The 22331-nt window shown below is 51.6% G+C and overlaps 2 protein-coding genes across 6 annotated transcripts in view; both read left to right on the top strand.

Moving 5' to 3' along the window:
- ZDHHC18 (zDHHC palmitoyltransferase 18) overlaps positions 1-15956 on the top strand; it is a 30285-nt gene extending 14329 nt beyond the window's left edge. The window contains exons 3-10 of one of the 5 annotated variants that reach the window (XM_088790651.1): positions 2298-2447; positions 4269-4406; positions 4521-4569; positions 5122-5224; positions 6739-6851; positions 7671-7770; positions 8669-8758; positions 9002-9694. In XM_088790651.1, coding sequence (XP_088646777.1) covers positions 2298-2447; positions 4269-4406; positions 4521-4569; positions 5122-5224; positions 6739-6851; positions 7671-7770; positions 8669-8758; positions 9002-9097 — 839 coding nt within the window. In that variant the 3' untranslated portion in view covers positions 9098-9694. Of the gene's footprint in view, positions 1-2297; positions 2448-4268; positions 4407-4520; positions 4570-5121; positions 5225-6738; positions 6852-7670; positions 7771-8668; positions 8759-9001; positions 9695-10147; positions 10226-10797; positions 11542-15816 lie in introns of those variants that run through there. The other 4 variants (XM_088790654.1, XM_088790653.1, XM_088790655.1 and 1 more) reach the window with 4 other exon arrangements.
- Positions 14277-17068, top strand: SFN (stratifin). The gene is made up of 2 exons (XM_088790656.1): positions 14277-14533; positions 15817-17068. Exons 1-2 carry the CDS (start codon positions 14305-14307, stop codon positions 16566-16568), a joined length of 981 nt encoding a protein of 326 aa, XP_088646782.1. The 5' UTR covers positions 14277-14304; the 3' UTR covers positions 16569-17068.
- Positions 17069-22331: the final 5263 nt, after the last annotated feature.

Here is a 22331-nt window from a genome sequence, read left to right on the forward strand (position 1 = left end):
ATTGTCACTGTGAACAATGTTGTCCATGTGTTTTGGTGCGTATCACATCATGGACATTTCTGTTGGGGACACACCTAGGGATGGGATTGCCAGGGATGCATATGCTGAATTCAGAAAACTTCCAAACAGTTTTCACAGTGGTCATACGAGATTTCTAGTTGCTTTACATTTTTGCCAACACTTGATTTTTATGTTTTTTTAATTTTAGCCATTCTGATACATGTGCAGTGATAGCATCTTGTGCTTTTAATTTGCATTTCCCTTATGACTAATGAATTTGAGCACCCTTCCATGTGTTTATCAGCCATTTGGAAACTTCTTTTATGAAATGCCTGCTTGAATCTTTTGTCCAAATTTGAATTCAGTTGTCAGACTTTTTCTTACTGACTAACAGGAATTCTTTTTTTTTTTTTTTAATTTATTTTTTAAATTTATTGGGGTGACAATTGTTAGTAAAATTACATAGATTTCAGGTGTACAATTCTGTATTACATCATCTGTAAATCCCATTGTGTGTTCACCACCCAGAGTAGGAATTCTTTATATATTCTGGATACAAATCCTTTGTCCTGTGTCAAATATTGCTAATACTGTCTCCTACTCTGAAGGTCACCTTTTCATTCTTTAAATGATATCTTTAGATGAACAGAAGTTCTTTATTGTGATATAGTGCAGTTTAGCAAACTGCTCTTTCATGATTAGCTCCTTTGTGTTTTATTTAAGAAATATTTGTCTACTCCACAGTCGTGAAGTCATTCTCCTTTTTTTTTTTTTTAATCCAAAACTTTTGCATTTAGAGCAGCAGTCCATCTGGAATTGAATGTGTGTTTGGTGGGAGGCAGGGGTGCAGATGCATTTCTCATTTGTGTACCTGGTGGACCCAGCATGCTTGTTGACGATCATCTTCCTCATGGCACTGCAGTGGTGCCTTTGTCGTCAACCACACGATCATATACATGTTGGGTCTGTGTAGCTTTGTCCTACCATGTTTCCCTGAAAATAAGACTTAGCCAGACAATCAGCTCTAATGTATCTTTTGGAGCAAAAATTAATATAAGACCCGGTACTAACCTGGTATATATGATATGATATGATATGATATGATATGATATGATATGATATGATATGATATGATATATGAGACCAGGTCTTATATTAATTTTTGCTCCAAAAGACGCATTAGAGTTGATTGTCCAGCTAGGTCTTATCTTTGGGGAAACACGGTAAGTCTTGATACCGAGTTGTGTAAGTCCTCTAGCTTTGCTCTGCAACAGTGCGCAGGCTATTCTCAGCCCTTCTCATTTCCATACAAATTTTAGAATGAGTGTCAATTTCCACACACACACACCTACTGGGATTTTTGACTGGGATTACCGGTATGTTGAATCTACAGATTAATTTAGGGAGAATGAATCCTTTTCTGGTATTGAGTCTTCTAATCCATGAATATGGTATATCTCTATATTTCTTTTTCTCTTAAAATTTTTATTATGAAAAATTTCAAACATCCAGAAAATGGGAAGAATTAGTACAATGAATTCCTATACATTCACCATCTAGATTTAATTGTTGTTACTAGAGTATTTCATTTGTGTCATGTATATTTATACATATATGTATAATTCTTATTAAAGCCTTTCATAGTAAATTATAGATATCATAGTCACTTTACTTCAACCTGTATGTTCAAAATCTAAGGACAGCCTCTGATATAACCACAATTCCATTATCACATCTAGGAAAATGAATAGTTCCCTAATTTCTAATCTGTACTCATTTTTCCCCAGTTGCCCTCCATGTCTTTTGTTGCTGTATTTGATTTTGTTTTTCAAATCTAGGATTATGCATTACTTGTTTATGTCTCCTAAATCTCTTTTACCTTAGAACCGTCTCCCTCTCTTTTTGTAGGTGACTTTGACTTGCTAGAGATGAGGCCAGTAGTCTTGTAAATGTCCTACATTCTGGAAACTGGAACTTGGCTCTAGGTTTGGGTAGAGGCGGATAAACCTCACTGAGCCTTTTTGGGGTCTCCTTCTTTGATAGCCCTTCTCAGAGTTGTGTAAGGCCAGTGATGTGTGAGCAGGTGTGTAAAGCTTTAGCACATAACACTCTAAGTGGTAGTAGCTCTTAATGTTTAGCCCTGCCTTAGGCCAGCATTTTAGCCCAATGTTTGTTCCCCAGAAAGTTTCCCTGAGGCTTCTGTTATTCCAGCCGGGCAGCAGTGGCTTCTCCTCCTCTCCTGGGGCTCCTGGCTCTGGGTGTGGACATCCGCCATCTTTCTCTCCTCCCACCCTCAGACAACACAGGCAGCTCCACGTACCGGCCTCCCCCTCGAACCCGGGAGGTGATGATCAATGGGCAGATGGTGAAGCTGAAGTACTGCTTCACCTGCAAGATGTTCCGGCCGCCCCGGACCTCACACTGCAGTGTCTGTGACAACTGTGTGGGTAAGTGGGAGGCCACATGGAGGGATCCAGGGAGCCCTGAGAGAGACAGAGCCCTGGGGCCATGGAAGGCGCTCGCGGGGAGCGGAGGTCTGAAATATACAGGGCTGGGCAGGAAGTCTGGTTCACCCAGATTTGCTCTGACTTAGGAGGCACCATGGGGAGAGGCTCTTGACTTCAGCCTAGGATTGGTGGATTCCTTCCCCCCAGCTCTGAAGTATGGGGCGGACACAGAGCGGCCCTTCTCCCTTCTCCCAGGCCTCAGCTTCGTCCTCAGTAGGTCCAAGGTCCCAGGAACCAGAGACTGAGCAATAACATTCTAGATATGTTTGGGTCAGAAAGGGAATGATTTACATCCAGGGGCCCAGGACCAGCTATGCCGAAAGGCTTTGATCCAGTTCCCAGGGTTGGGGAGCACCACGTATCTGGGAACGGGAGTTTAAGCTGCTGAGGTGGAGAGGATATAGCCAGGAGGGGAAGCTAAGCTCCTGGCCCACAACTGCAGTGGTTGCTCAGGAACCAGAGGCTGTTTTGTTCCCTCTCCCTGCTCTCCGAGGGCCAGGCAGCTCTGATGGGGACCACAGGCGTGCCCCTGAGCGGGTTTCGTAAAGGAAATGCTATGTGAGAGGACCCAGGTGAGCTGAGCCATGGTGACTATGCACAGTCCCCCAGGGAAGTGAGCTCATCACGCTGGCTCAGCACTTGCTGAGCAAGAGAAGAGTGGGAAACACCCCATGACTGTAGGCAGTGAAGTGGGTGACTCAGTGGGCATCATTCATGCATGAGAATCTGCCCCACCCACCCCTTTCGAAGGGTGCTGGCTTTGGCATGAGGCCTGCAACGGGCTTGTGACCCACATTCCCACAGGGGACTTTTCTCACCAGTCTGGATGTGACCCCACCCCCAGGCACATGGTGCTTGTGTGAGATCAGCCCTCTGACCTGGCTTCTTATGCCAGTTCTCCACAAGTTACATAGCGGCCTGGTCCCTCCCTCGGCCTCTAATTCCAGTGCAAGGAGCGGGCCATTGGTTGTTGGCATGTGGCAGGGGTCATACCAGGCAAGAAGTATTAGGTTGGTGCAAAAGTAATTGCGGTTTAGGGGCGGCTGGATGGCTCAGTTGGTTAGAGCGCAAGCTCTCAACAAGATTGTTGGTTCAATTCCCGCATGGGATGTTGGGCTGCAGCCCCTGCAACTAAGACTGAAAAACGGCAACTGGACTTGGAGCTGAGCTGCGCCCTCCACAACTAGATTGAAGGACAACTTGGAGCTGATGGGCCCTGGAGAAACACGTTGTTCCCCAATATTCCCCAACTGCAAAAACCGCAATTATTTTTGCACCAACCTAATACTATTTGTGGATCTTCTTTGTACCAAGCACTGCTGGACCCTGGAGTTCAGCTCAGTGTGAGGCCAATACAGGCCCCCTCATGGAGCTTATAATGGAGCAGGGTAATTGGCCAGTCCACTCATTATAAATATGTAAACACCATAGGCAAAGTGCTGCACAAGATAAGTGCCAGAGCAGTAGGGCAGGTAATGGGGCCCTTGCTTTGTCCAGGGTCAGAGGACACTTTATTAAGGAAGTGAGTGGCTTAGCAGCTGAGACATGAAGAAGGAATTACCCTTCACCAGGTAAAGAGATGGGGAAGAATATGTGAAGCAGTGGGAACCGGTTCGCAAAGGACCAGAAGCAGGGAGTGTCTGAGGAACTGAGAGGCGGCCGGTGTGGAGAGTAAGTGGGTGGGAAAGCCCCAGCCGAGGTGTGAGGCCTATGAGCCCCTGTGCTGTGCAGGTGGGCACTAACCCCTCCCCCCTTTTCCAGAACGGTTTGACCATCACTGCCCCTGGGTGGGCAACTGTGTGGGGAGACGGAACTACCGCTTCTTCTACGCATTTATTCTCTCTCTCTCATTCCTGACGACCTTCATCTTCGCCTGCGTTGTCACCCACCTGACGCTGCGTGAGTTGGCGATGGGGGTGGGACAAGCAGACCGTGAGCCAGCAAGCTCAGCCAGGCTGAGGGGCTGTGATCACTGCCCCTCTTAGCTGTGCCCTCTTGTTTCTTCCTCGCCAGGCTCTCAGGGAAGCAACTTCCTCTCCACTCTGAAGGAGACACCAGCGAGATATCCTTTGCCCTTTGTCCGCTAGTGGTCGCCCTGGCGGGAACGGGGGCCCCTTCCCTGGGGTGGGGCCCCACACCTCATCCTATAGACAGAGGGGAATGGTGTCAAGCCTGATGTTTGTCCTCTAGAATCCAGTATACCAGCTGCTTCTGCTCACGCCCGGGGTGGAGCTGATCCTAAATGGGCTGTGGGGATGGGGTGGCCGGGAACTCTCTGGAGCCACAGCCCCTGTCTTCCCTTCAGCTCCCTGGACCATGTCATGTCCGAGGCTCTGGTGCTTGGAACCCTCAGTTCCCTCTGCCATCCATCACCCTGGGATTGTCCTGCTCTTGAAGGGAGATCCCAAACCTTCTGTAGGGCCCAGGAGGTTATCCTGCTGAGAAGTGGTGACTGGGCCACGGGAAGGTTACAAACTTATTTCCTTTCTGGGGAACTAGCTCCACAGAAGGACAGGTGAGAAAGGCTGGGCGTGGCAAGCTCCCAGGTGCGGGGAGTCTCCCGGCCCTGATCCCTCACCCTGATCCTGTGTGGGTCCTTGACTGCCCTGCTCACTGTGCTGGAGTTGGTGGTCTGCTTCTTCTCCATCTGGTCCATCCTGGGCCTCTCAGGGTTTCACACTTACCTCGTCGCCTCCAACTTGACAACGAACGAAGATGTGAGTAAGGCTGGAGCAATCCCTCATTCCTGGGCAGGACCCTCAGAGGGCAGCAGGGCTGAGGGAGCTGGAGTGGCCACAGTGCAGCCCCAACTCTTAGACTGCTGGGAAACATGGATGGAGATGGAAGGCAGCCAGACGTCCCATTCCAATGCTCACAACTTGGCCCTGGGAGACGCAAGGCACGCTTCTGAGGCCCCCCGCATGCCTCAGCGCCTCAGTGCAAGCTCCCAGGGCCCCCAAGTTGCTTTTTCCCTAACCCCACAGGAGCAGCACTCACGCCATAATAGTCATTACATTTGGCCAGCACACTACCGTGTCCAGAGTTCTTTCAGTTCCCATCATCTCTTTGGGTCCTTTTGCCAACTCTGAGGCAGAAGGAACTGGGATGCTTTTTCTCCATAAAGCTGAGTGACTTGCCCCAAGGTTACACAGCTGGGAGGGGACAGAGCCAGGGTTGCACCCAGAAGCATGGCCATGCTAGCTGTGCCCCATTGCACTTGCAGGCAGCAGAGATACGACTGTTCTTGGGGTGTCCCTGAGGCTTCCTTATTGGGGGGGGGGGCAGCAAGACAGGACTGTGAGGCTCGGTCAACCCTCCCTCCCTGCTGTCTTACAGACCCCTACCGAGCATTGTTTGAGCACTCACTGTGTGCCCAGCTCTGGGCCAGACCTGACCTAAGAAAGCAAACAAGAACGTGTTCCAGGACTGCCACCTGATACTAAGAGGCCCCTCAACCACCAGAAAATGCAGTCCTTGACCTCAGCCTCTCATTTGGGGAAACAAAACTTGGCACGCATGACAAAGCTGTCATGTGCTAGGTGACTGGTACAGAGCAGAAATAACATCAGCCAGCATCTCCCAAGGCAGTTTCCTGGGTGCTGGTTCTGCAGGATATTATTACCGTAGGAATTAAGCAAAAGGACTGATGTGGCCAAATAAATTTGGAAAACTCTGGGTTAAAGTTAAGCAGGTATCCTTCACTGCTAAATTCCTCAGTGCCATTGAGAGCCGGCTTCACAGAACTAGAAATGGGCAAGATTTCGTCTGATGCCCCAACAAAGCTATCAGAGTTGGTATCAGAGTTCCCTATTTTTCGAATGAGGATTGAGACCCAGAGAAGTGACGATCTGTCCGGGGTCATGCAGTGAGTCCATGGCAGGGCCAGGGTTCACTGCCAGGTCAGCCCAAGGCCTCTGCTCTTGTGCTGCGCTCTCTCTTAGGTGGCTGGCCAGAGAAGGGAGGATGCACCCTAAAAGATTCTTTTGGAGACTTCTGTTTGGCTTTATACTCTGTCTTGTGTCCTGTTTGGGGTCTCCTTTCTGCTGGGTACTCCCTAACATCCAGAAATCCCCCCATTCTCACTGAATGGTTAAAGATGTGTCCCCTCCAATAGTCTAGCCAGAATTGGTTTCAGAAATCGCTGGTCTCCGCCCCCCCTCCCCCAAGACCTCCCTCCTAGAAAAGCAAAATGAAAGGAGGTGCCTGACCCAGACCTGCTTCCCGCTTACAGATCAAAGGCTCGTGGTCCAGCAAGAGGGGCGGTGAGGCCTCCGTCAATCCCTACAGCCATAAAAGTGTTATCACCAACTGCTGTGCTGTGCTCTGCAGCCCCCTACCTCCCAGGTAAGACGGGGTGACCCTGTGCGTCCACACATCTCAAAGAGGTTCTGGAATCAGCAGACCTCTACCCCCACCACAGTGCTCTGTCCACTATCCCCTGCTGAATGCATTCAGGGCATTTGTCACATAAAGGAGTTCTGTGGAGAGTTGTGATTTTTAATCATGTGTTCATTGTAGAAAAAAAGTACAAAATATGAAAAAGAAGAATATTAAATCTCACAGGTAATCTTACTCCCCAGGGATAACCTCAATTAATGTTTTGGCCACACTTGTTTTGGCTGCCCTTCTGGGCTGATGGCGGGACTCGGTGGGGCCTCTGTCCCTCCTGGCGGAATAGAGCCCAGGTGGCTCAGCCCTAGTGAGAAGTACCCCATCCATCCTGCCAGCAGGGGGCGCCAGAGCACCAGAAAGGAAGCTAAATTGCAGTGGGCACTGAAAGAACAAGATTTCCCCCCAGTGTCACCCCTCCTCCTGCCCAATATGCCTGTCACCCATCCTGTCTGGGACAAGGGACAGTAGGAATCACACTGTCTCCACATGTCCTTTCATCCTTGTTTTTCTGGCAGCCAGACAGAAAGGTGGGCCAGTGTGAATTAACAAATGAATAAATTACGTGGCCAAAAGCCAGGTGTCCAGAGTGCAGAGAGGGCACTTCCGGTAGGGAGGAGTCTTAAGCCCCTAGTGGGAAGGCAGCTCCCCTTCCCTTAGCCTTTCTAAGGCTGAGTCTTTCCTTGACTTGGAGGTAGATTCTGTCATCCAGCCCCTGGCCTGGTGCTCTGTTATGTGGTGGGGTCCTCATGTGTCCCCCTTGTGTTTCGGAAGCCTGATTGACAGGAGGGGATTTGTGCAGTCCGACACCATGTTGCCCTCGCCCATCAGAACTGACGAGCCAGCCTGCGGAGCCAAGCCCGACGCCAGCATGGTAGGAGGCCACCCCTGACCTGGGCTCAGTACTTGCCACCTGCTGGTCTGTCCGTCCCTCCGCACTCACCTGCCGCTCTCCACCTGCCGGGATCCTCCCCATTCCACCCAAGGGAAGCAGAGCCTCCAAAGACTCAAGTCTTTTCGTATTTATTTCCCACCCTGCGTGGCTTCCCCACACCGTTCCATGGCTGTACCCTCTGCTCCCCAAACCCAAGTTCCAACGGCCTTGGGCCCACGATCCCCCCAGCTGATCAGTGGCAGGAGTGACAGGATAGAGAGGCCAGGGCCCCTGAGGCCGCCCAGAGGACCACGCCAAGTCTGCCTGTGCCAGGGCGAGCCCTGTGTGAGTGAGGGTGCAGGCTGAGTGCTGTGCCTCCCAGTGGGGGAGCTGCTGGGCCCTGCTGAGCCAGGGTCCTGAGGTGAAGCAGGGCAATGAGCAGCTGGCTGCTGACAGTGGGCTGTGAGAGAGGACGCCTCCATGGGCTGCTGTGGTTTGTGGGCGCCTGCATTCTTCTTGTGATGATCATTGTGCTTTCTTCAGTGGTTTTCTTTATATGTATATGTATATATATATATGGAGTTGGCCAATAGGATAGAGCTGGGGTTCCAGGTCGAGAAGGCAGACTTGGGGCTGGGTTGAGGGCCACCTGTGTCAGAGGAAGCCCAACCAGCCAGGCAGGCACCCAAGACCTCAGCTCCTGCATGATTCCTGGGCAGCACACTAGGAATTGGGGGCCTTGCCCTCTCTCTGCCCATGGAGGTTTCTCTATGGGATCCTAGCCTGGCCCGCCCCCCACCTCTCTCCCAAGTCAGGTCTGGGGATGGGTAGGTTATACTCATGCTGGCAATACTTGAAACGGGTTTATTAATGCTGGATATTTTGCACAATTTTATAGACCTCTTTTCTACATTTTTTAAATGGAAGAAGGAAAAAAAAGTCAGCCACATTGCTATCTGTGCAGTGCCAGGTTAAGGGTTATCAGAAGGCAAGTTGGTTTTAATAAGTTTATTACAAGAGAACTTCTGGCTGTGAGTGAGTGTGTGTGTGTGTGTGTGTGTGTGTGTGGCCTTGTACAAACGTGGCTGGCTCCCACTTCCCCACATCCCCTGAGTTGCCTCCCTCCCCACCATCCCCCTTGAGCTGTGGGGACAGTGAGCTGTGTGCATTGGCTATAAGAGGCCCTGCTGCTGTAGCTCAGCCAGCACCATCTTATCTTTCCCTCCCCTAGGGACTTCAGACAGCCAGTGGCTGGGGACTTAGCCACCCCACACCCCACCCCTGCCACCCAGCCCCCAGGTCCGGCTTCCCGCTGGGATCTGCCTAGACAGGCTGAGGCTGGGTGTGGTGGATGGGGTAATGGCTGTGGGGAGTGGCTGCCATGCTACAAGCCACACCCCCTTCTCCAAACCCTGAGTATGGGATCCAGTGCCAGAGGCCAGAGGAGAAAGAAGGAGTCTCTGCCAACTGGAGGCCTCCATCCAGAGAAAATGAAGGAAGGAGCAGGGTAGGCCAAGAGACACCGGGTGAAGACTGGCCTACATCTGGGCCAGAAACTCAGAGGATGTCCATCCTCTTCTGGGAGCTGTAGTTTCTTGTCAAAATAGAGGGGAAATTGTGCTTCTATCCCTCTCCTTGGCCCTTCAAGTGGGCTGCAGTCCTTAGAAAGTGACAGGAAGTCCCCGCATCTTGCCCTTCCTTGCTCCAGAGGCTAGTAGGTGATAGGCAGCTGAGAAGTGGCAGCCACAGAGGGTCCCCTCTGGGAGAAACAGCTTCGCCCCAACCTCGGGTCCCTGGGCCGTGCTGCAGTGGTGCTGGGAGGTGCGGGGGAAGCTGGCTAGAAGAGGGGACTCCCACTTGCCTTTTATTTAAGCCAGTATTCTTTGTTCCTGCTTGTAATAAAACCTTTGTTTTTAAGAATTGATTTGCTTTGATTGTTTTTTGTTTGCTCTTTCTTTGCTGAGGCCCCCAAATGGCAGCCATCTATACTTTCAGCCAAAGTTGGTCTTTCCTGGGGAGACAGAGAAGGCAGACAGCCCAGCGTCACACCTAAAGTTCTCTCCTGGCTGAGTCTGTCTGCTGGAGGCAGAACAGTGGGCGGCAGCTAGGCCCGCATAGGTGTGTAAGAAGAGGCCATCCGATCCCCTCCTTGGCCCCTCTCCCTTCCCCTGCCTCAGGAGCTTGGAGACCCTCAAGTTCTTCTTCCTTGCTGCCTTTCCACTCTGACCCCCAGTGACTGCTCAGCTAAGAAAATATTTACGAGATAGTAGATTCCAGTTTGAGAGCTGCAGCTTCCCTGGCCCCCACCCATGCCTGGGCAGCAGGGCCCAGCCAGACAGTTCATAACACTGGCCCACCTCTCTGGTATCTCCTCCAGGAGGACACCTGTCAGGATTTTGCCATCTCCTGCACAGCCTGAGGGGAGCTAACAGGCCTCTTTGCAGAGGGTTAGCTGGTAAGACCGATCTCCCCTGTCGGCCAGCACTGCCCCCTCCCCTCACACGCCATCTCACCCTCATCGCATGCCTCACCCACCCCATGGAGCCCATTCATCTGTCTGGTGTGTGGTGTGGTGTGTGTGCTGGCAGTGGTACGGTCCCCAGGGCTCCCCCCTGAGCAGAAAGATGGGGGCGTGGGGTCAGGGCGAAGAGCCCAGCCCCCTCTGGGCTGAGGAAGTAGCTTTGCGCAGGGCAGCTGCCCCACTGGAGCAGGAGGTGAAGGGCGAGGATGGGGTGAGGGTGGCGTACCTGCTTGGAGGGGCTTGGGCCTGTTCTGGTGGTGTCCTGGTGTGCAGGGCCCTCGGTCTCTAACACTGTCCTGGCTTTCTGTCCCTGCTGAGCTTTCTCTCACCTGCCCGTTTTCTCTCCTGCTTCATTGCCTGCTGCCCGAGCCTTGGCCCTTCTGTGGGGAAGAGGCAGGTGCTGTGGCAGCACCTGTGCCCACAGCATCCCTGAGGCCTCTTCTCTCCTCCTGCCAACCGCGCTAACCCTCTCTCTTCTTCTTTGCTGTCCTACCCGGGATCTCCAGTGTGTGCAGGGGCTTAAGGATCTCCTGAAGACCGCTGCTCTCTGCCTCTCCAGGAGTGGCCTGGGGGGAGCCAGGCACCCGGCACCTCCACCTGCCTAATCTGTGGCCCGTCTGCCACCGTCTGTGCCTACAGGGTCTACCCCCAAGCCTGCCCCACACCTGTGCTCTCTAGGGGCCCCCCGTAGGGGCAGGGGCTGGCCTCGTTGCCCCTACCCGCACACCATGCCGCCCAGAGTGTCGAAAAGCCATAACGCAGCTGTCAGCACATTGATGTAATAACTATGCTGAAACTCGCCCTCCCCTCCTTCCTTCCCCTTCCCCAGATTTGTAAGGTGTCAAGACTCTTTAGGAATCTTGCCTTACAGCCTGCCCCCCCAGAATCATGCAGCCATAGTCGAGCTGAGCAGGTTTCTTCAGAAGCTGTCTGGGGTGTTGATGGTTGATGACGCTGCTGAACAAGTTTGGTGACTGTTCTAAGCACAACTGGTTTGACACTGTTCCCACGGCCCCCTCCACCCCCACCACCCAGAGTAGGTCGGTTACAAGGAGGATGCTTGTACCCTTTGCTCCAGGCACTGAGGGACTGAGCTAGCTCTGACGACCCTGTGTTCTTCAGAGGAGCTGCAGGAGCTGGGTGGGGCCTCGGAAATGCTGAGCCCATGCTGAGCCCACGGCTGGGGGCTGCTTGGCTGCTGTCCTGTATCTTTTTTTAACCAAAATAAAGATTTCCCTCTTCTTGCCATACCCTCGACTGTCTGGTGCCACCTTTACTTCGGGGTCCAGGGGATGGGGGCTAGGATGAGCGTGCCGGAGAACATCTGGCTTACCCTCACTGCCAGCTTTGTTCCAGCTGGTCAGTGCTGTTCTAAAGATTTTAAAAAGAGGCACAACAAAGCCAGAAGTGACGCAGGAAGAGTGACCAGTGACCTCTTCACTGCCCTTCCCAAACTCCTGGTCTCTGTTCCAGATACCAGAGACCTTCAAGCCTTAGCCAACCTCTGAACTCGGAAAGTTCCCAGCCCAGGCTGGGACAGAGCATTTAACTCCAGTCTGGGACCGTCAGAGCCCTGAACTGAGTCTAGTTCAGTTCCTTCCTTCTCCCCACGTGCCGCCCCACATCGAGATACAGACAGTGCGCTGAGAGCTAAAAAATAAATACAGCGGCCATTTAGCAAGGGCTTGCCAAGTTTCAGGCCTGTTTTTTCACCTAAACCTATGAGGAAGGTGATGTCACCCATTTTACAGATGAGGGAACTGAGGCTCAAAGGAAGGCATAGGAGTTACCCACGATGCCCCAGCTGATAAAGCAGCAAATTCAAGATTTGAACCTGATCTCTGCTGTGATTTCTAACCCTTGTGTGCTACCTAAGGAATGAATACAGCTGCTTCAGAAGGAGGGGATCTCAGAGGGAGAAACCCTAAAATTAGAGAATGTCTTTGATAGCCAGCAAGGGGCTTAGAGATGATCTATGCGGCCTCCTAGTACTGATAGGAAAACTGATGCCCAGAGGCAGAAAGGGATCTGCTTAAGGCCTTAAAACAGCTGAAATGCAGTCCCACACCCTGAGTTCATTCCATTCTCTTTCCCAAAGTTCCACACTATGTCCTAGATTGGACTGGTCTAGGAGATGTGGGATACTCTAAACAGCAGTGCCTTAAGGAGAAAAAGTCTCAGGGTAGCTGAGTCACTTAAAAGTAATCTAACATCCCCTCCCAAAGGCAACTAGTAGAGTGAATTCTTGGCTGGATAACTGAACTCCTGTTTATAACTAGCCAGGGGGAGAAGATGCCATAGCTTCCTCCATTCACCTGTTTAGTTTGAGCATTCCAAGACTGAAATATTTCCCAGGAAGTTCTTCCTGGAATCTTAACTAGAGTCCCTCCAGCTGCAATCAGAGCCCTGTCCTTTATTCTCAGTGGAGATAGCAACTGGTTGTTGCCTTGTCTGTGCCACAGCCCTTCAAAACCTGTTATTACCAGATAAGAAGGATTGGTTGTCTATGGGACCAGAGGCCTTGAGCCTCCCGGTAGGGTGGATGCTATACAAAAGTATGGGAGGTAGCAGGCAGGATGAGGAAAGCCACTGTGGGCTGCAGCCCCAGCTCCTGTGCTGCTGACTTGGGCGGCTGACTGTGGAACTCTGTGCCCTGCTGGGGCCTGCTGCCTCCTGCCTGTCTGGGCTCCTGGACTTGGGACATGGAAGCCTGGAGGCAAAGGGAGGTGCCCCAGACAGGAACTGAGTCAGGATCGACAGGCCAGAGCGGGCAGGAGATGTCAGGTAGCCTGGCTCCCAGATTCAGCAGAGGAGGGGGAGGAGCGAAGGGGCTTCCTTTCTCTCGCCCAGGGCTATGCTGAGGGCATGGAGCTTGCAGTGTGAGTGATGTGGGGCCCTGCCTCCCAGGTTTCTGGTATTCTGGGATCTCCAGCTTTCCCCAGGACTCGGAAAGCCTGGGCGGGATGACTAGTACAAAGGAAGGTCCTTGAGGGCCGAGCATAGGCCAGAGGAATGTCCAAGATGAAGAGGGAGGAGGTAGTGCTGAGTGAGCACATCTGACCATTCAACCATCTTCTTTCCCTGTGGACACGCAGCTAGGCAGGCTCTGGCCTTCGACTGAGGCCTGGTGTGGGGCCCTCCCTCATTTCATTGACCCTGACTCCATGTTCCTGCTATGTGTGTATATGTTTATAATAATAAAGTTGGTTGAATTTTTTTCACACGATAATAATATAACAGTTACCGTCCACTCTACTAAGTGCTTTCCATCAACTCACTTAATCCTCACAACAAGCCCCATTTTACACTTAGGAAAACAGGCTCAGAGAGGTTAAGTCACTTGGCCAAGGCCAAAACAGCTTGTAAGAATTGAACCCAGGTGGTCTGACTCCAAAGCTACTTGGCTATTCTGTCTCTCAGAAAAATAATACAGAGGTGGCTGGTTAGCTCAGTTGGTTAGAGAGTGGGGCTGATAACATGAAAGTGGCCGGTTTGATCCCCGCATGGGCCACTGTGAGCTGCGCCCTCCTTAAAAAAAAGTAAAAGAAATTAAAGAAAAATAACACACATTCACCACTGATAAAGAAAATAGGAAAAGAAAGAGGATAGACAGTCGCACTACCTAAAGATAACCTCTGTAAGCTGGAATTTTAGTGTATTTCCTTTCCGTAATTTTCTGTGTCAGTGATCTGATTTGAGCAAAGCCTTCAGGATATCAAGCCTAACATCCTTTCTGCTTCCTTGGAAAACCTGTAGCATCAGCCCAGACATGTCCCTACTTTTCCTTCTAAGAGGCAGATCTCATCTTTGGGCCTCAGAGCTCTGGCCTAAGCCTCCCTCCAGAAGGGGAGAGTGGGTGTTCAGACACCAAGAAGAACCTGGGGAGGGACAGGCCTGTGAAATGGTCCTGGCTCTAGGATTAAGTTGGCTGTATCCAGCGAGGGGAGACCCACCCTTGAGCCCCTTCTAAGTTTTTAGCTAGGGGTGGGGCAGATAAGCAGGAATTCACACTCATGGGTGCAGTGCCAACACCTTTAGATAAAAGAAACTCTTGGCTGACACGAGGACAGTGCCCCAACAAACAGGGACAGAAGGCTGGCAACAGAGAAGTCTCTGTCTCCGAGGCCGCGGTCAAGGGTCATCGGTGGAGCCATGGTCAAAGCGAAGGGACCGGAAAACTTCTGAGAAGCAGACTGTGGAAGGCGGAACTCAGCTGGGACTGTTGCCCTATAAAACAAAATGGTATGTGTCACCACCACCTCCTTTTTCTTGGTCCTGTTTCTCTGTCCAGTTGCTAGCATTCCCCCCGGGTAACCAAACTGAGCTGAGCACCTAGGTGGCCTGTTTCCCAGCCTTTGGCAGAAGGCAGGATGGGTCAGGCAGGAAAGTGGGACAGCCAGCTAGCCTGTCCCCCATCCTCTGTAAGCCCTACTGATACAGGATGGCAGGTGACTTGGAGGGGGCAGGTGACCTGGCGTGGAGAGCCAGAGGGTAAGTCCTCGAACAAGTCGCAACTGGCCACCAACTTGAAAGGAAAAATTGTGCTGTGATGGGAAATGTGTCCAACAAACCTACTGGGTGACTAATTACAAAGGCTGGGCTGGAGCGTCAGAGGCCGCTTGTTAAACACCTCATTAAGTGGCACCATGAAAGCTGCCACCTGTGCATTCTGGGAGCTCCGAGGGGGAATGAGGACGGGATAGAACCATGTTAGGTAGATTCCAGAAGAAGCTTGGATCTCACTTCTAAATACAGCTCACAATTCAGAAGCCCCAATGGGAGAGAAACCAAAGGAAGTATTTAGGATACAGGGAACTTAGTAGCTGTGTGACCTTGAGCAAATTTCATCCCTCTCTGAGCCTTAGTATTCCTATCTCTAAAGTGGGGTAGTCGTCACAGTCCTGCCCACCTCACAGAGACATACATAATAGGGATTAAATTAGATCGTGGATATAAAGGTGCTTGGGAAACTATAACAGCTCTACCTACACATGAATGATAGCACCTGAACCAAGGAGCAAACATACTTGTCAGGATTAGGAACCCGATCCTCCTACAACCTGGCTTTATGGGGTCTGTCTAGGCTGAAGTGGCCAGGTGGCCAGGTGGTTGAAGCCATCCTTAGCCCCTGAAAGGACACCATGAAGGAAAATCTGATTTGAGAAACTGGGGCAGTTACCTAATAGGGACACCTATGTAATGGAAACCTTGAATGAGAGGGGGCAGCCTGGAGCCTGGAAGGTGCCTGCACAGGTGGGACCAAACCCTAATTTCTCCTGCTGACTGTACGATGACTCATCCCACATCCCAGCCCTCTTACCTTTAAGGAAGAGCCGGAAAGGGTGTGGGGAGGAGAGGGAAGTAGGTCTTTGGCCTCAGTCCCGCCCCTTACCCCTCCCTCCCCACCCTGCTCTGGGCCAGGCCACCCAGCCAAAAGGCAGGCTGAGAGCAGGAGAGCCACAGAATCCAGCACGGGTCCTGAGGCAGCCAGTTACCCCGCCACCTGTCTGTCTGTCCGTCCCCAGAGCCAATGGAGAGAGCCAGTCTGATCCAGAAGGCCAAGTTGGCAGAGCAGGCCGAACGCTATGGGGACATGGCAGCCTTCATGAAGAGTGCCGTGGAAAAGGGTGAGGAGCTATCCTGTGAAGAGCGAAACCTGCTGTCAGTGGCCTACAAGAATGAGGTGGGTGGCCAGAGGGCTGCCTGGAGGGTCCTGTCCAGTATCGAGCAGAAAAGCAATGAGGAGGGCTCGGAGGAGAAGGGCCCGGAGGTTCGAGAGTACCGGGAGAAGGTGGAGACTGAGCTCCGGGAAGTGTGCAACACTGTGCTGGCACTGCTGGACAGCCACCTCATCAAGACGGCTGGTGACGCTGAAAGCCGGGTCTTCTACCTGAAAATGAAGGGCGACTATTACCGTTACCTGGCCGAGGTGGCCACTGGTGATGACAAGAAGCGCATCATTGACTCAGCCCGGTCAGCCTACCAGGAAGCCATGGACATCAGCAAGAAGGAGATGGCGCCCACCAACCCCATCCGCCTGGGCCTGGCCCTGAACTTTTCCGTCTTCCACTACGAGATCGCCAACAGCCCCGAGGAGGCCATCTCACTGGCCAAGACCACCTTCGACGAGGCCATGGCTGACCTGCACACCCTCAGCGAGGACTCCTACAAAGACAGCACCCTCATCATGCAGCTGCTGCGAGACAACCTGACCCTGTGGACGGCCGACAACGCCGGAGAAGAGGGAGGCGAGGCACCTGAGGAGCCCCAGAGCTGAGCCGTGCCTGCTACCCTCCCCGCCCTGCCCTGCCCTGCCTGTTCCAGTCCCCCGCCCCCGGCAGAGAGGACTAGTATGGGGTGAGAAGCCCAACCCTTCTCCCCGAATTCTCTGCCCCACCCAGCTCAGAGAGGCCACACAGAGAGGGACCAGCAGAGCTGAGGCCACCTGGAGCCAGAGGATCCCACTCTTCCTGCAGCTGTCCTGGGCTCCTAACCACTGGTCATCCCACCCACCCCTGCTCTCTGCACCCCCGCCTCGAGACTCTCCCTGTGAAACGGGCCACTTCTTTCCCACTCTTGACTCCCCCCTGCCCCTGCTGCCTCTGGATCTTAGGAATTGAGGAGTGTCCACCCTTGTAGCGGAGAAATGGACTGTGTGACAGGCTGGAGATGAGTGTGTGTGTGCGTGTGTGAGAGAGAGAGTGACCCAGAATGAGAGGGAAAGCATGTCTGCTGGGTGTGGCCGTGTTTCTCTCAATAAAGTTCCCGTGACACTCCTCCTGTCTTTTCCAGTTATTGGTGGAGGGCTGGGACTGAGATTGGCGTCTGGTTTACAGAAAGCCTGACTTTGGACCTCTGCTTTAGGGTCCTAACCTCCCATGGAGCTGGCTCAGTCACCTGCAGGCAAGCCTTTGGGGCCGGTGACTCCAGGTGAGAGGTGGGGGTCCAGCTCTCTCCATCAGGGTGATCCAAACAAAATAACTGGTCTGGTTGCAGGAGGGTCAGGTCAACCCAAAGGTGGCTGAGTCTCCTCTGCTGAAGAGCTCAGATCTGAGGGGACAGGGAACCAGTGAAGTCTCAGGTGTGAGGTCTGAGTACAGCGCCGCATGGATATACTGTAGTGAGCTGCATTGAACATCACCGATTTGAAAGCGAGGAATAGTCCCATCAGGGAAATGCTCAGATCTGAGAGGCGGGCAGTACGTTATGGGACAAGAGTGACGCCGCCATTAAACGCCCAGCTCCGAGGAGAGGGAAACGCCCCCTAGCGTTCGCAGATGGCCACAAAATGAAATGGGCTGACGGGGAGGGGGCGCGAGCTGGGTGGGAGCGGAGGCCAGTCCTGGCCAGCCGAGCCGGCCGCCTCCGCTCTCAGCTGCAACACGCCAGAGTCGGCAGCCACCTCGCTCACTCCCGCCTTAACAGCCCAGGCTGGAGGCGGGCCCGAGGTCGATATAGTCCAATCACTGGACAAGGCTCCTCGGGTTACCGCCCCCGGAGCCAGACTGACCAATGGGATAATGCGCGGTGGACACGCGCGCGCGGAGCGTCTTCCCGACGCCCGCCCAGCCCTGCGGGTGCCGGGACGCGCTGCGGGATTGAGTGGCCCCGCCACCCGCCGAGTGCCGGGGGCGGTGCTTTCCGGGTTTCACTTAGACGAGTTGCTACCTGCCCCGCGCGAGTTCGGCATCAGAGCAGCGGGACGGGGCGGTGCAGAAAAATCAGTCCCTTCCCTTTGAGTCATGTGCTTAAGCTGCGGTGCCTGGTGGGCAAGGCCGGCTTGGAAAAGGCCACCGAGGCATCCCCACCACATATCAGAGTCCAGGCAGCCCTGAACTGGTGGCCAGGAGGCTTGGATTGTGTCCCTGACTTGGTTGTGTGACCTTGGAAAAGCTATTATGCCTCCCTGGACCTCAGTTTCTCCTTCTGTATCAAAAGAGGCTTGCACTAAAGACAATGAAAAAAACGTGAATCTGGGTTCTGGACTCAAACTGCCTGGATTTGTTTCTAGCCTGCCTTGGCCAAGGCTTTTAACCTTGCTTACTTTTGTGTCCTCATTTGTAAAGTGGGGATAAAAAAATAGTACCTTCCTCTTTAGAGTTGCTGTGAAGTTTGAGAAAATAAATGCACTTAAAGTAGCCCATAGTACATGTTAGCTCTTATTAATCCTTCTAGCATCAATAGTCGAGAATTTACCCAGCACTTCTGTGCCAAAAGCAGCAGCATCAGTCAGGCCCAGTCGTGAGGAGCAGTTTCATTGCCAAAGCTGACCTGCGTGCTCAGTGGGCCACCTGAGAATGCTGGCCTGACATCAAGTGGTCACTCCTCCACCTGGCAAGATTGGGGGAACTCAGCCTCATCAGGTTCCCCAGAGTCCATGTTTGGCCACACCCATGTGACTCGAAACTGAAGGGTTCTTACAGAGCTCGTAATTCTAAAGGGGAAGTTGGCAAGACCACTCTGATACCTTCTGGGTCCCCTGTTTTCTCCCCTCCTTTCCTGGAAGTGTGTTGGGTTTCAAGCCTCCAAACCAGGTAGAGACTAGGCTAGGGCAAGTGACTCCCCCTCAGCTATGGAAGTGACCTGATTTCCCTTACCAGACAGGTCTAGTGACTTTCTCTTAATGGGGTTAGGTCCTGGGAAAGGAACCTCTTTCACTTCTCTCAGCGTCTGACTGCCTACTCCCTCTACACCACTCACAGTTGCGCTATATGGGAGAAAGAAATGAGCTACCCTGAGGTAGTGTGTTGCTGATGAAGAATCTCAAAAGTGTATGCTGGGGATTGGGACATTATCAAATCCGGTGGCTAGATGTGAGCTGGCTTGGGCACCCACTTCTGACCATGAGGGTCTCAGACCTTTTTATCTTTGACGTGTTATAAAAATCGTTGTAAAGCTTTCTTACTGTTACCCAGTGTGGGGTTTCAGTGAGCATTTCTTGCCATCTTTTCCTGGCCTAGATTTGCCATTTTAAACATTTCAGTGTTTCTTTTAGAGTGATGAAATGTACTGGATTTAAATTGTAGTGATATTTGCACAACTTTGTGACTATATAACAATACTGAACTGTACCCTTCAGAAAGATGAATTTTATGGTATGTGGATTATGTCTCAGTTTAAAAAATCAGTCCCAGAGGGCAAAGCCGGTAAGAATGCCAAGTTCTGCTGGAAATTTCATGGTGGCCATTTCCCCCTCCCACTGTCCTCGCCACTTGAGCACATTCTTTTAAACTTTTCCAAATTTCAGGTCTTCAGGTCAAAACATGACTAGCCACCTTCCCTCTCCCTTAAAACATATACAGAGCCTTGGATATGTGCTATCCTACCAACACCTTTCATTTATATAGGTACATTTATTCAGTTATGGCTTCATATCTACTTGACTCTACCTCTGGGTTTGTAGCTATGTCTTGGGTTTAATTCTTATCTCCCCAGAGATCTTCCTAAAAATAGTAACTTTGTCCCATGATTCTTCCAACAGTGTATCCTGCACGGTTTTGTGTACAGGAAAGGTGCTCAGAACTTAGTTTTAAAACCACCCCTCCAAATGCCTGGAAATCAGGTTCCGTGCCAGGCCCTCTGTGTGGAAATGGAGATATAGCTGGTTCTGAGAGAAGGCAGGGCTGTCTATACAGATTGAGTTTACAAAGATTCAGATAATCCCAGCCCTATCCTTTCTGCACTGCCAGAGTGTCCCCCAGGAAACAGGTGGAAGGCTTGCAAAGATCTTCCTCTATCAAGAATTTGGGTGGTATGGGGAAAATCTGTAACCTAAAATTTTCTAGAGAAGGTACCTACTTCAGAGAGCAAAGTCCAGATAGTCTGTAGATCCACAGGAGTAGGTGACGGAGGGCAAAGCATTGGGGTGAAATGCCTTCTCAGAACCAAACTGGCACCCTAGGGAGGCCACGGCAGTAGAGTCGGGCAGGCCACTGTGGCTCCTTCCAGAAAGGCAAGATGCTCCTATACACACACACGTCCAATGTCCAAATGTCCAGTGCCTTTTCAAGGAAACCTGATTTCAGATGCCTGTACCAAGATTGTTCATTTAACCAACAGTGCCACTTCTTCCTAGAGAACAGAGTACCGTAATAACAGCAGCTGGCATGACTGCTATGTGCCAGGCAGTTTCATACCTTAATCCTCATAGCAATACATATTATCATCTTTGTTTTGCATATGAAGAGACCAAAGCTCAGAGTAGCAGCTAAATAACTGTGGGGATAGAGTCCCAGAGAGCAGTTTCCAGGCTCTCGGCCTCATGTGGAAAGGTGCTGGCTCGGGTGGTAGATGGCCATCAGCTGTGACTAGTTGGCCATCAGCTGTTACTGATTAGCCGTTAGCCACTGACATAACTGTCGTGGCTAAGCTAGCAAGGGCGGATTGCAGTTAGCAAGTGAGGTAGGTTGGCAGAGAAGCAACCGGCGGATTGCGCTTCCTGTGTCTCCAACCCAGCCGCCAGCAAGACTATAGTGGTCTGACTCCCCTATCTATGGCTCCGTGGGTGTTCCTTTTTGGCCTCACCATGTCCTGCGTTCTTATGTGGGGAGCGGGAACTGAGACCCCGCGTGACACCCTGCATGATAATAACCTAATAACTAAAGTTATTCAACTACTTATGCGCTCGGGGAGTGTAATGGGTCAGACCCAAGTCCCATGATTTTTAAACTCCAACAGCTGTTTTCAAACTATGTTCAGAGGGTTCCCCAGAAGCTGCCACAGGGCAGGAGCCCAGTGGTCAGGGTTTCCCCTTCCCACACACGTTAGCTAAAATAGCCACACGTGTGTCTGTTTTGTATATTGGAGTTACATGAGTTAAAAATAAGTTTAAAAAGAACCACATTATGCTATGCTGCCCTGCTCTTACCTTGGACTTTCTAAGAATCAAAATCTTTCTCTACTCCCTGGTACCCCAAGGCCCATCAGGAAGGAATCACTGGAAATAAGAAAAACTGTAGTGGACCAATTTCCTGGCTTGTTCATCAAGTTAAGTTTTCCTTAACCTGGTTACACCCTTTGTTCCTTTTCAATTCTTCACTCTGTTCACAGGGCCTACCCATCCCCTCATCCCTGCTGTATGTGGGGGGTAAGGAGGACAGGTTTCTGCGGGATAGGTCCCCTCTCCTCTCAGAACCCTCCAGCCCCACCTACCCACTGAGTCAGGAGCCAGGAATGTCTGTGCAGGCAGCAGATATGTCACCCTGGGGGTGTCAGAGGCTGATTCATCTCTCATCTCCACCCAATCTTCTCCTTACCACTCTCTGGGGAATTTAACTCTTTGTTTAGAGATACAAAAGGGGCCAGCCCGTGGCTCAGGCGGTTAGAGCTCCATGCTCCTAACTCCAAAGGCTGCCAGTTCGATTCCCACATGGGCCAGTGGGCTCTCAACCACAAGGTTGCCAGTTCGATTCCTCGACTCCCACAAGGGATGGTGGGCAGCGCCCCCTGCAACTAAGATTGAACACGGCACCTTGAGCTGAGCTGCCGCTGAGCTCCCGGATGGCTCAGTTGGTTGGAGCGTGTCCTCTCAACCACAAAGGTTGCCAGTTCGAGTACCTCAAGGGATGGTGGGCCGTGCCCCCTGTAACTAGCAACGGCAACTGGACCTGGAGCTGAGCTGCGCCCTCCACAACTAAGACTGAAAGGACAACAACTTGACTTGGAAAAAAGTCCTGGAAGTACACACTGTTCCCCAATAAAGTCCTGTTCCCCTTCCCCAATAAAATCTTAAAAAAAAAAAAATGTGAAAAGGGAGATACCAGACTCTGAATGCATGGAGTCTTCAATTTGTGGCTAAGGATAGTACTTAATACATTAAATTATGGTATTCAATAAATATTTGTTAAAAGAGAAGGAATGAAGGAAGAGGAGGCGGGAAGGAGGGAGGGCACATTTTCCCCTTTCTTCCTCCAGAATCTCCAGAATAGTTAACCTGAAATTTCCTTGTTGGACTGTAGTGGACTGATTTTTAACTCAGAATAGATTGTGTGACCACTGGTATGCTTTATGAGTTGGGAGAAAACTTATCCAAGTCCCAATG

The sequence above is a fragment of the Rhinolophus sinicus genome, chromosome 14, assembly GCF_057876585.1.
Source record: "Rhinolophus sinicus isolate RSI-liver-muscle chromosome 14, RSI-T2T, whole genome shotgun sequence".
Lineage (NCBI taxonomy): Eukaryota > Metazoa > Chordata > Mammalia > Chiroptera > Rhinolophidae > Rhinolophus > Rhinolophus sinicus.